General features: G+C 31.8%; 1 protein-coding gene across 4 annotated transcripts in view; it reads left to right on the forward strand.

The window, feature by feature from the left end:
- The first annotated feature begins 708 nt into the window (after positions 1-708).
- The window catches only part of Rev1 (Rev1 DNA directed polymerase), a 95,318-nt gene continuing 82,347 nt past the window's right edge, over positions 709-13,679 (forward strand). The window contains exons 1-4 of one of the 4 annotated variants that reach the window (XM_035351212.2): positions 709-1,074; positions 1,251-1,432; positions 11,173-11,308; positions 13,444-13,609. In XM_035351212.2, coding sequence (XP_035207103.2) covers positions 1,340-1,432; positions 11,173-11,308; positions 13,444-13,609 — 395 coding nt within the window. In that variant the 5' untranslated portion in view covers positions 709-1,074; positions 1,251-1,339. Of the gene's footprint in view, positions 1,075-1,250; positions 1,433-11,172; positions 11,309-13,443; positions 13,610-13,679 lie in introns of those variants that run through there. The other 3 variants (XM_035351213.2, XM_035351211.2, XM_035351214.2) reach the window with 3 other exon arrangements.

Raw genomic sequence — 13,679 nt, forward strand, 5'->3', positions numbered from 1 at the left:
GTAAAATCTTTAAAGAATTATGGATGACAGTGTTCCTAACGAACCACGGAGAGTTCGAGAGGAATCTGAGAGTTTTACTCTGAAAACTTTGAAGCCTTGCTCGGTTTGAACGTGCAGTAGCTGCCCACGCCGGAGCGGCATATAGAATTATGGGTCGGATTGCCTGTAGATAAATTGTTCTTTTAGCGTTGATATTTAACTTCGAATATTTGCACATCAGAGGGTATATGCTCATTAAGGCACGTTGTGCTTTGTCTCTGATATAATTAACATGAAATTTGAAAGTTAACTTCTGGTCGAGATAAACACCTAGATATTTTACTTGGTGGTCACGTGACACGATTTGTCCGTCCATTGTAATTTCTTCTAAGTCTTGAGGGATATTTCCTTTTTTAAAGTAAATCACTTTTGATTTTTCGGGGTTAATTTTAATTTTCCATCCTTTAAACCAGGGTGAAATGTAATTAATGGCATTCTGTAGTTTATTTCTTGCACGATATGGATTAAGTGAGTGACATAAAAGTGCCGTGTCATCGGCATAGCATGCAGTGAGAATATTTTCAATATTAGGAAGATCATTAATATATAAATTATAGAGAAGCGGGGAAATTACCGAACCCCTGTGGTAAACCCGCGTGAATTTTTCTTGTGGTAGAATAATTATCTTGAATCTTAACTTGAAAAGTTCTGTTCTTTAAAAAATCAGCGATTAGATGGATGATGGCAGGTGGGAAATTATAGTTCATCAGCTTGATGATAAGACCGTGATGCCAAACTTTATCGAAGGCTTTCTCTACATCCATAAAAATAGCAGCAACTACTTCCTTTTTATTAAAATTTTCGCCTATGAATTCTCTGAACTTTGAGAACTCGTGATGGACGTCTGAGTGAAACATGTAATCCTTCTCTTCTCTTTTCTGTGTTATATAGTTTAGTTTAGTGATTTGATTGTAAATTAAATTTCTTATTATCTTAGAAGCCTCTCTTTTTGAGTGAGTAGTGCCTTTGATGAATGTAATTAATAAAAACATTCCCGGATATGCCTTTGGAACGTGAAAGAAGATCGACTAAAAGGTAAGTCTTTTTACCTTTTATTTTCTGAGAATGATTATGCTGTTAATCATAACATGAACATTACAACTAGGCTTGTTCAATCCATTAGTATTACTATATCTATGTCTGAAATACGAAATTGCTCTCTTTCTATATGTCTTTCCTTTGCAACCTAAACTTGATTTTTCACCCATCAGTGCAGAAAGACTTAGCAGGTGCAAAACAGGACATGTCTGCTTTGTGTGTCTGTTTGTAAATATTAGAGGATCTACGGATCCGTTAAAAGATGGACACAGTAAATTCTGAAGAACAAAAGGAAGCCAACCAACTTAAAAATTTGAAGCCTCGAAAGAAGAGAACTTCTGGGTTTGAACAATGGGTGAGTAAACTGATAACTGTTATATTGTGAATATTGATTTTTTATTTTGTTGCATGAATTGAAATCGGTTAATATTTTCATGCTTTAGTTCGTGGTGATGAGTTTGACTAAAATTACGTTTGCTAAAAACTAGGTATTTTTGTCCTTTGATTTCCTGTCATTAGGCGGAAGGGAAAAAAAGAAACTGCTTATTTAATGCAAACTGTATTTTTTTTTTTTTTTTTTTCCTTTGAGAACATACAGACTCCCCGTGCACCACATATGTCCAACACGGGGCTTACAGGAAACTGTATTGCAGTATGTAATAGTTTTCTTTGTGTTTAGTTTAGTATTATGGATTATCATTCCGTGCATCAGTTATGATTTTTTCTCCCTAATGTGTTAATGTATACAATACTTGTATCATCATATAAAGTCAAATTAATGTACAATTTGTTATCACTATTGATTAGAATCAGATGGCAATTTGGAATGGCGATCAGTTTTATAAATTACCTTATTTAACTATTTGTGTAGTAACTAATGAAGCATCACTCATTTTAATAGTTTTGGATCAAAGCCGACTTTAAGCATAGGAGACCAATGAGTAGCCTTGGGCATGTTTTTCAGAGTGCACCAGCTAAGTTGTTTTCAGAATCTTCAACCAAAAAGGTGTATTTTACTTTGAGTTATATGTTTGTTTTATATTAGTGCCTATAGTACTGTTCACCTAGGATGTTGAAAGAGTTGGAGCTGGGACTGCTTTGTGTTATAAGACAATGATGTGGATAGAAAGTCCTATTTATACATTTAATCTCTTGAATTTTCACACCTTTCTGTAGTAATAGTTATATACCATGGCCTAAAAAAAGGACATTTTTCTATTTCTCATTCTAATAGGCTGATAAAAAAAATTCAGCTTGTGTTTTGATGTCTTGAAAATGCAGCTTATGTATTGTATTTATATGTAAATACCATATTTTGACATAAAATCAGATTTTTTTCCCTCAAATGAAATATCAGTTCCCCCCCCCCCCAATTTTTTACAATTTGGCAAACAGTTCCATGTATAAATTTGTTTTTTCTGCATTTAAAATATGACTGAAAGTAGATAGATGCTAAAAAATAATTTCACTCTCTCAACTTCTCACTTACATTAAACTTGGATATTTTAAAATCAATTATCTATCTTTTGGTGATTTTACGAAAATTTTAGTGCTGAGATTGTTAGTTTTGCATTTGAACCAGAATAGTTTTATTGCTTATTAAAAGTATTAATTTGCTTTTATTTGTACATTGTATGAATTCGCAAGTAGGCCATAAGTAGTGGACCACAGTTTGAATCATTAATTGTTCTAGTGAATGTACATTTTCTGACGAGTTTAACACATTCACTGCCATATACAGAAGTGTTCATAATAGGCAAATTTAGTTTATTTACTAACTTGCTTCTTATTACCAGGGCTTAATTTCTAAAATTAGAAGTGCCGGAGCCCTATGGAAGACCATCAGCAATGAGGAACAAGAGTAAATAAATAAATAAAATGCCTATTAAACTTATTAATAATTTTAAAATTAAATAGTTAATTATTATCAAATTAACTAGCTATTTAATTAATGTTTATAAATTGTTATTTAATCAATAATTATTATATAGTTAATTAATTATAGTTTAATTGTTAATTATTAGATATTTATTTATTTTTATTGAAATAATTAAAGTAATTAAATTAAATGTAAAGAGATAAATTAAAATTTAATAAGTGAATTTTAATATAATTTTATTGCTAAAAATAAAATATTCGAGATAAAATTTCTACTGAAATTGTTATTCAATTACATAAAAGAAGTGCCGCAGCCTTCTTATTTAGGGCTTCGGTGTGCTCTGGCTAGAATTATGATTTATTACAAAAACTAAGAAGTACCGGGCTCCGGCCTAATTTAAGCTCTGATCATAAGGGGGGAAAAGTTCTTTTTTATCATCCCAAAAATTAAATATACTTAAAGAATAGCTGATGATAATTCAGATAATCAAAAAACAGGGGGTAAACAGAATGAAGGCGTAAAGGTATGAGTGGGTGGAAACAAAAAATGAGGGGAATTTTGGTGAAAGAGAACGTTCTCTTTGACCACGGCTCTCTGCTGATGTAATTATAGTCATCAAGCGGATGTGTGTCAAGGGTAAAATGAGTCCTGAATCTGACTCCTAAGGATGAATCTAAAGTTGCTGGTTATGCTTTTCGCCCCCCTCCATATTTGGTTACATTAGTAGATACTATGGGAAGACGATATATGGGATGTGCTTGAGCAGTTTACCTCAGTATTTGACTGTTTTTGTACTCGCTGTGACTTAACACAGATTTAAGAACACAAATTTTCCTTCCTGCAAGGATAACTAACTGTAACCATTGATATCAATACGCTACATACGATGGCGTGGCGAGAAATTTACGCTTTCCTAAACAAACTCCCCCAAATTTATTGCCCTTTTTAAAGGGTAAGGTTTCCGCATGTGAGTGAGGGGACTTTACTTGAACGTCTCATGTTCTTATGAGTTCATATTTCTAGGGAAATAGAGTATTGCAAAGTCTGCTTATTGTTAAACTAAAACGTTACAAATTCTATTTTTGGCTAATCTTTGGAATATGGTAACAGGTAGTTTGGTGACATTTTGGTAAGGCGATAAAGGTTACTAGCTAGGATTTTAGCAGTGTACATGGATAAAGTCAAGAGTGTGCGCAATGCCATTTTTGTGCAATTCTGGGATGTTTTTTGAAGTGCGTCAACGTGTACAAGGATGATATCGTGTATGTGCAATTCTTAAAAACGCGACAAGCAGTGGGCGATTCTGCACTTTGTCCCAATTTTGCAACTAATCTTCGTTATGATTAAGCACTTTAGTTCCACAAAAGTTCTAACATGAGCGTAATTCGGCTAGCAGATTATTGGAAAAAAATGTTGAGTAAAAACAAAAAAATTTTTAAAAAATGCCTTTACTTCGTAAAAATAAAATGGCATCCAAACAAAAACTAGCAGGTTGCTGTAGCAGGGTTGGTTGTCAACTTTTCGCCAAAAAATAGCCAAGTTGCCATAATCCAAAGATTAACCCTATTTTTTCCCCTTTGTGGTTCTGTTTTATAAAAAGAAGTACCGGAGCTCATCTTATTTAGGGTTCCGGTGCGCTCTGGCTAGAATTGTAATTTATCTTAAAAATTGAGAAGTGCCGGGCTCCGGCGCAATTTAAGCACTGCTTATTACCCTACTTAAATCACCGAGTACAAGCATTGCCATTTGAAATGCATGTAGTGTTTAGTTTTTTGGCATACATGAAGGGTCTAAATAATACATTATGCATTCTAAAATGGATAATTTATTTCTCGCAACATAGATACAATAATTAAAAGTTGAGGCCGCAGAATCCTTTCATATTTTATTTAATTTATTTATTTTGGTTTATTCATTGTGGGAAGTGTAAACAGATTACTAAAATTATTGTAGAGTGGCTCATGTAAGACTAATAGAAAATTGTCTATCACATATGCAGGAGTTTTGTGTGAATGTGCAAAACATGTGTATATTGTTTATTTAGTTGCGAGTTATCTCTTAGCCAGTGGCGGCTCGTAATAAGCACTGTGGAACTGCAGCACCCCTATTTCTACTTATTATTATTTTTAATAGTTAATATAGTGTGCTCTTTAGTCATTAATTCTTTCTTTATACTTTTACAATACATAATGCCAGTAGCCATCTCCTACTTTGTGAAAAAGGTACGAAATTCTTTGTTTGGGAACTGCGCTTCACAGTTCCAGCGACGTGGTGTTTGGCTGTTCTGCGCATGCGTGCACAGAAAGCAGCACGCGAGCCGGGTAGAGAGAAGCACTGTCGCTCTTGCAGTGCCAAAATTTTGGCATGTTGTTGGAAACATGATTTCTTTTAACTCCGCGTGTGTGGTATTCCTCCACAAGGTGGAACTTCATCATACGGACCATGAACAGAGTTCATGAAAATTTGCAACCTTTAAAATATTGCCTTACTGAAATTCGGTCAACATCAAATGCAGATCAAACTATTACAAAAGCAACAGGAATTTTAAAATGTAATCCAGAGAAATTAGTGTGTTTAAAGTTAACGAATATATAACAAATTTCAAAACTGCTATTATAGAATTAAGAAACTCAAAATACTGTGAGAATTTTTCAAAGACATTGATGGCAGAAGCTAAGGAAATATGTGACTTTATACTATGTATTGATATAATTCAGAGATATTCTTCAACTAAACACTTAGCAGCTGCTAAATTGTTAAACAAGAAATGCATTGCTAGTTTTAGGAATGAACATTCTACAGAAGAAATAGTACTGACCACTGAAGCACTGAAGCATATCCAATGATTGACAAAGAAAAGCTTGAAACTGAACTAAAAGTATTCTATTGTAGATCTGATATCCATGAATATTGCAAATTAATTGAGCTACTGAAATTTATCTTCCAAAATAATCTAGATGATGTTCTTAGTTAAATTACAAAACAGATAAAAATTATCTCGAGAGTTCCCATGACTACATCAGAGGCAGAATGCTGCTTTTCAACATTGAAAAGAATGAAAACTTTTCTAAGAAGCACTAGGAATTCGGAAAGACTAAATGTGCTTGCATTGCTTTCAATAAAGAAAAATTTTCTCAGTTGGCATCCAGAGATCAAGGAGAAAATTATTGATCTTTTCGTGCAAATTAAAACAAGAAGAATGGATTTCATTTTTAAATGAATAGACAACTATAACAATTTTGGTTAAATTAATTAGGAAATGTTTAATTTTTTTCTTGTAAGATTTCATGAAGTTTCAAAATAAATGTTCTTTTTATACATGTTTTTTTTTTTTTTTCCTTTTAGACAATTTTTAAAGGTTAAATTTTTTTGGAACAGCACCCCACTAATTTTAGCCACGAGCCACCACTGCTCTTAGCACAGGGAGCAGCAAAAACACTTTTTATATGCCAACTATGAATATACTTATGTGAATTTATTTATTACTCAAAGCAGTCTGTTATAACTATATTTAAACAATAAAAGAACAGAAAATGCAGTAGAAAAAGCAGAAAAATGCAGATAGGATCTTGGCACATGTTAACTTGTAACATGTGCCAGAGATGTCCTATTACAATGCTTTTTGCAAGTTTAAACAAACATTTTGATGAAAATGGCATCATACTGTATATGGCGTGAACAAGGGACTGAAACAACTGAGAAGGAGCTAAGGTTAGAGTAGATTGAAGGTTACCCCTTATTGTGAAGTTATTGTTTCATTTATCTTTAACTCGCGAGACCACGCACTGGGTCCAGTGGACTCGCCTGATTAAAGAAACGCTTCTAATAACGTCCCTACTTTCCCCAAGCGGTTGTGGTTCAGTGTAGTCTCCTTTAAGGTCATCGTCTTTGTGTTTCTGAAATTTTTCACCAGAAATTTGATTCAAAGTTTTGTTTTGACAGGATCGGGTCTTTCAGATCCATTCCCATCCATTCATTTCAGATTCATTCCTATTCGCATTCTGTAATGTAGTTCATTTGTGGTAGCAGAGAAAGCTGCAAATATGTCACATAAATTATCCTATAAGGAAGAAATGTTACGTTTGCAAAAATTATTAGATGTATGGACTGTTGAAGACTCCTTTGAAGAAATTGATAATGAAAGTTATAATGAATTTTTTACTTTTCATGATACTGATTCAGAAATCGAGATGCATTCTGAAAACGAAAATGAGAATGACATTTATTGCTTTATTGGAAAAGACACACGCACACACAAAAACAATGTTCAAAAGAAAAGTCTAAAGCTGATGTTAGAACTCCTACTCATAATGTTATTACTAAATTGCCTGAAAACATCGGTAAGGCAAAATATGTGCAGACTCCAAATGAATCGTGTCGTGGGAACTTTTACTAAGTGAACAAATGTTGCTGAAAATCATCAGGCATGCAAATATTTATATTGCATCTATTTCTCACAGCTTTCAAAAAGAGAGAGATACTCGTCACACAACTTTAATTGAAATTCATGCTTTTAGAGGTCTTTTATATTGTGACATAAGTCATCTCATATAAATGTGCAGGAACTATGGGTAACAGATGGAGCTGGCTTGGAAATTTTCTACAAAACTATGTCCTAGAAACGTTTTCTTTTTTTATTAAGATGTTTGTGTTTTGATGACATGGGAAATCACGTCATCAAGAAAGAATAGGATAAACTTGCAGCTATAAAAGGGTTTTTTTTGAAGAGATTGAGAATAACTACCAGAAATATTACACTGTCGGTGAGCTCATAACAATTGATGAAAAACTTGAAGCTTTCCAAGGATGATGTTCTTTCCGACACCTAATAAACCTGAATAATAATTTCTGAATAGGCTGAATAATAATATAATGAATTCCTAATAAATCCTTTATTAGTTCTTATTTAATTCCTCTAAATAGAATTTTGTAAAAATATTATAGAAAATTTTAATTTTAATTTTCATAATTTGCATATTTTTAAAGTTTATCATAATATTTTGGTATAAATGTAACACTTTTACCTGAAGAGTAAAATTTTTTCCTTCAAAAAACACGAGTGCTCGCTCCCGGGTTAAGTTGTTGTTTCATTTATGGTAACCTGAATAGTTGCATGTTATGGAAACTCTGTTATGTCCTAATTGGTTGTGTGATTACGGTCAATTGGAATTGTGGGAAAAGATTTGGAAAGTGTACGTCGGATTTTGGTTAAGAAGTACATTGTTATTTTCTGGTTTATATGGTAAAATGGCTGAATGTGGTAAGATAAATTTAAAGTTTCTGTACAATTTGGAACGGAAGGGGAAAAGCACATTAACTGACTGATGTGTAAAGGAAGGTTTACTTAATAGCCATTATAAGTGTTCTGTTTGTAGAAAGGAAATGCGTATTGTTGAACGTCTGAGGATACCGACACTACAGAGAATATTTTTGTGAATTTATGTGGTGATGCCGATATATGGATTCTAGTTTAGGTAATTTTAGGAAGTTTTTGGATGCTTTTAAGGAATTTTGTGTGCCACAGACGGAAGTACTCAGAAATTTCTAAATAAGGTAAGTGGGTATTTGTTTTGTGTAGTTCTTAGGTGCATAAGATAAATTTCCTTTCTATATGTTATTTTATTGCTTGATTTAAAATGTAGTTTATTGAGATTATGAGTAAAAGTTTATTTACAGGTACCACTTGGCAAATTTTTGCGGTACATGGATACCGAGCTTGTGCAATTCTTTGACTTGCTATTTTGGCTTGTGTGGCTTTACCTATTTCCCTTAAAAAAAATCTGATGTGTACACCACATAACTTCCTTGTATGGAATATTAAATTACACATTTTTCTTGCATTTCATTTAAACTTATTGGATTAAATTAAATCTACTTCGTCGATAGCGCATAAACCACAATAGAATAAATGTACTCTTTAAAATTCACTATATTTGTTTACCATAGCGACACTCTGGCACTAGGTTCATTTAACAATGTTACATTTCATTCATTCACTTTGTAACTCAAAATGCACAGAATTTATATCATTTGAAAAATTATCTAATCATTGCCATATGTTCTATTCAAATGCTATGATAAATCTAAAACGATGTATAAAAGAAATTAAGCAAACAACAACAACAAAAAGAAAGAAACAGTTTATCGCAGACGATTTCAGTATTTTTCATTCAATTAATTCAGTTTTCATTTTGGGACAAGGCAAAAATACATAAAAGTAAAAATAAAAATATCTGTATGTAAAAGTAAAAATATCTGTATTGAAAATTATGAAGTAAATCTTAAACACTTATTTCCTCGAATAAATTTCAGAATGGATTAAGCATTATTTAATTCACAATAATAAACAAAGGTGTTATCTTTGTTATTGCATAGCTTACTTTCTATAGATTGGCAACAAATCTACTATTCTGCTGTTTCAACTGTAAACAAACATTCCTGCCATTACAAAAATGATTAGGCTTAGCGGCACTTAAACAACTTTTAAATTGGTAATAATTCTAAAAATATTGCATGCAGATTTACTAATGGCATAAAAACCTTAACTGGAAGATAAGAACAACATAATTCAATTATTTTTAAAGCAAAAAGTGCACAATTTACAAACATATAAGAATAAAGAAACTGAGATCACCGAGCTGAGTAATAGAGTGGATATATGCATATATTTATATACTTTTGGAGTGGCTGGTTGCAACCAAAATACGAGATGCACATCTACATGTTATAGCATTCCTATATACAAAATTTCAGCGTTTTGAGGCTACTCGTTTTTGAGTTATGCGAGGTACGTACTACGCGCAGATGTCACGTAAATTTCTCTTCAGAATTTTAAATCAGTTTTATAATTTTGGGGGGGGGGAGTCCTTTAGTCTGTTCTAATGTATGAATGTCATGCAAAAATATTCTTAAATTGCATTCAATAGCAGTCAAAGTGGATATTTTTGTTAAAATATGATGTCTGAGGATATTTTCGTTAAAATATGATGTCACAGTTACAATACTTTCTTTTTACTTCTTACAAGGAAGTAAAAATCAGAGAGTTGCACAAACTAGGCATTACGCACTCCCTTGCCTTTGTCCATGTGCACAATGATCTAGATTCATTTATAAAGTCAAAGGAGCCTGCCTCAATATACTACATTTTAAACAATGAAATAACATAGAAAAGGAAATTCATCTTAGCACTACACAAAGGAAATATCCACTTACCTTATTTACAACTTTCCCTGTCTTCAGTCAAACAAAATTCATTAACAGCATCCAAAAATTTCCTAAAATTATCTGTATACTGGCATCGCTATATAAATTCACAAAAATAAGAGTCGAAAATATCCTCCGTAGTGCAGGTATCCTCTGATGTTCGACCATACGCATTTACATCCTACAAACAGGACATCCATATTGGCAACTAAGTAAACCTTCATTTATATACCAATCAATTAATGCTTTTTTTCCCTTTTATTCGAAATATTACAGCAACTTCAAATTAATCTTACAACATTCAGCCATTTTATGGAGTAAACTAAAAAATAACAATGTACCAAAATCTGTCTCATCATTCAAATTTACCGCAATCACACAATCAGTTGTCATAATAGGGTCAGTTATGTCATAGCATTCAACTACTCAGGTTACAATAAATGAAACTACAACTTGGCAATAATTCAAAGGTCACCCTAACCACTTCAGCTTTAGTTATGATTTAAAATATATTTTTAATGTCTGACATATTTTTGAGAACCAAAGTGTAATTGTCTGTCTTTTATAAGATTAATTTATAATAAGAAAACTTTCCATATACCATCTCCAGAGTCAGATGAAGTTTGAATTTTATCAGTTTTTGATATTACCATCCATGTTGCTACTGACTTTTTTATGCTTTATATGTTTCAAGAGTGAGACAAGTCTTAAAATGTGGTCTCAGATTGAAAATTAGTTCAAAAAGTTCTGTTCCACATATGTTTATGTATTATATCTATATATTTACACATTATCATTTCAAGATATCAGTTATTGTTTCCATTAGAATTTTGCTGTGTTGAATTAAAAAATTAAATTTCATTGACACAAGAAAAATTTGTAAAAAAAAATTTTTTTTTTTTTTTTTTTTTTTCCAACGTAACATGGAAAAGTTATTTTTATACATGGATAACTAATAACTACAAACATTTGTATTTATATTTGTATATTTTAATTTATAACACATTTTGTAGGGTGGATACATGGCTGCCAAGAAAATGAAATTAGGTGCACAATTCCAGGGTCAAAAGCCTTTAGAATTGGAAGGTAAAGAAGATGAAGAAACTCAAATTTTTAAAGGCATTTCTATTTTTGTAAATGGATATACAAGTATGTTTTCTCCATAATATTTCAGAAATTCAGAGTAAAAATTTTTATTTATGTTGTCACCCCCATATGGCAATCATCTTTTAAAGTGATCAGTATTTCTGAGAATGCAGACAAACACTGTCATTCATAAATTTAGTATCTTTCTCTTAGCCAACCGCACTCTGATCTGACGAGGGCCATCAAATGTGTATTGAGGTAACCGCAAAAATATTTAGTTTTACTTTTAATGCAAAATATTTTATGTATCAGGTTCAGGAAGGTATATTTTTTTACAAAAGTAAATAAATAAGCCATAAATTGGCATGATATGTTTCAAAATAGCTGTGAGTACTTTCTATGTATTTTAACTTTCTGAATCCGGCTGGTATAGCAGTTGTACCAGGAAAATGACTTTCTTTAATGCCTGCTGTGGTACAACTGTCTTACCAGCCATCCCCTCCCTATTTTAGAAAATCGTCTATCTGTAGATCTCTGGGTGGTCTGTTGTCGCTGCTTAGAATAGCCGCTGGCTATGCATTATTTCCCTCTTCTTATCAGTTTGGCTACATTTTGGCAAAAACCGCAGGTTTCGTCTCGCGTCTGATACCATGACTTTTAATCCCATGGAGGAGAGAAAGAGTTGCTTTGGACCACTCCCTTTCATAGAGGCCCTAGTAACAAGAACTTTGGTTTTATGTGACTCTGATCTTTAGTAAACCAAGCTAATTAACTGATATTTGGCTGTTTTTCTCGTACTTGAAAAAAGTGTTAAAATTTTGGACCAGCCTCCTACAGAACAGCAAGAAATGGAATGTTTTCAAAGTTGGAGGACCCCTACCTATCGTATTGATTGAGTTCATGAAGAAGGTGATAGCTTTGTTGTAATTTTAAGTTTGATTAGAGAGGTTTGACTACTGGAATGATGGGTGATAGTTTTAATGAATTTATTTGTTAGATTAATCTCAATGCTTGAGCTCTTAATTATGTAATTTTTTTGCCATATGCATAACTTATATCTATTGATTATCTAATTAAATAAAGAGCAATCTCTTGTTAGCTAATTAAATAGACTGCAATCTGTTTCATCAAATGTCTACTGGAATGACTGAGGTGATTTTTGTAGGATCTTTGCCAACTTTTACAATCAACAGGAAAATATTATGAAAGTACCAAGAATTATCTGTAGTGTAAATATTATTAATGTTAAATTAATGTTATTATTATTAATGTTAAATATTGTTGGAAAGTATAAGGAGAAAATGTAGAAATCAAATATTTGACTAAAATGTATAATGCTGTTCCTAGGTAGAAATTTTCTTTGGCACTGTAAACTTGATCAGGTATCAAGGTTTGATTGTGATTAAATATTTTGAGTTTTAACCAGTTCCTGAGTAACATCTTCATTGACAGATAATTTACCCCCCTCTGCCATTGTCAATTTTTGAATGTTGTGCCATTTAAAAAAAATTTCAAACCAACCTTAAGGAATCAGAAGCATTTATTTTTATTCATTTTTTTAAAGTTAGAACGTTTTCCTTCAGAAGTGTACCAGAAATAATATGTTGGGTGCATCTTTGATTGAACAATAAGAGAAGAGCTTCAGGTTTTTTTTTTTTTTTTTTTTTTTTAACCTTTTTACCTTTTTAAGAATAGGCTTTGCAGTTAAAGCTTTACTAAAAACAACACTTCAGAAAGAATCATCATTATTTTTCCTATTCCACATCTAGTATCCTGTAGTTATTTCAACTTATGCCAAATTTGGGAGCATTTTGTTTTAATGATTCATACTAATTTTACTCAGCTTCCATGTTTTTTCCAATCATAACAGTCACCTTTTTTGTGTTTTATAGATCAGCTGTTTTCTGCATTCAACAAAATCTTTGCTTCTTCAAAGCATTTAAAAGAAATAAAAAAAGACTCGTTAATGACTCTCTTTTGTGACAAAATTCACTAATGTTTTGTAATTTTCATTTTATTTCTTTCAACTGATTGCCGCCTCATTTAACAAAAACTTCGATTAATAAAGAGGCCAGTCAATAGAAATTCAGCTTAATAGTTAAAAAAATTATGTAATTTCATAAATTCACTTAAAATTATATATTGTTTACAGGATGTATTTAAAATATGTTCTTTATTTATTTATTTTTATTTTTCAGAACCATCAGCTGAAGAATTGAAAAGGCTCATGCTAATTCATGGTGGAACATATCACTATTATTGTTCTTCAAAAACTACTCACACAGTTGCATCAAATTTACCCAACAGCAAAATAAAGAACCTTAAAAATCAAATAGTGGTAACTCCAGAATGGATTACAGACAGGTAACAGAAATATAAACATATTTTTTTAAAAAAAGATTTACAGATTTTTAAAAAAAGATTTAATATATTT

This window comes from Stegodyphus dumicola, chromosome 4 (assembly GCF_044657685.1).
Source record: "Stegodyphus dumicola isolate Sdum_Otavi_A_Nest chromosome 4, ASM4465768v1".
NCBI classification, from domain to species: domain Eukaryota; kingdom Metazoa; phylum Arthropoda; class Arachnida; order Araneae; family Eresidae; genus Stegodyphus; species Stegodyphus dumicola.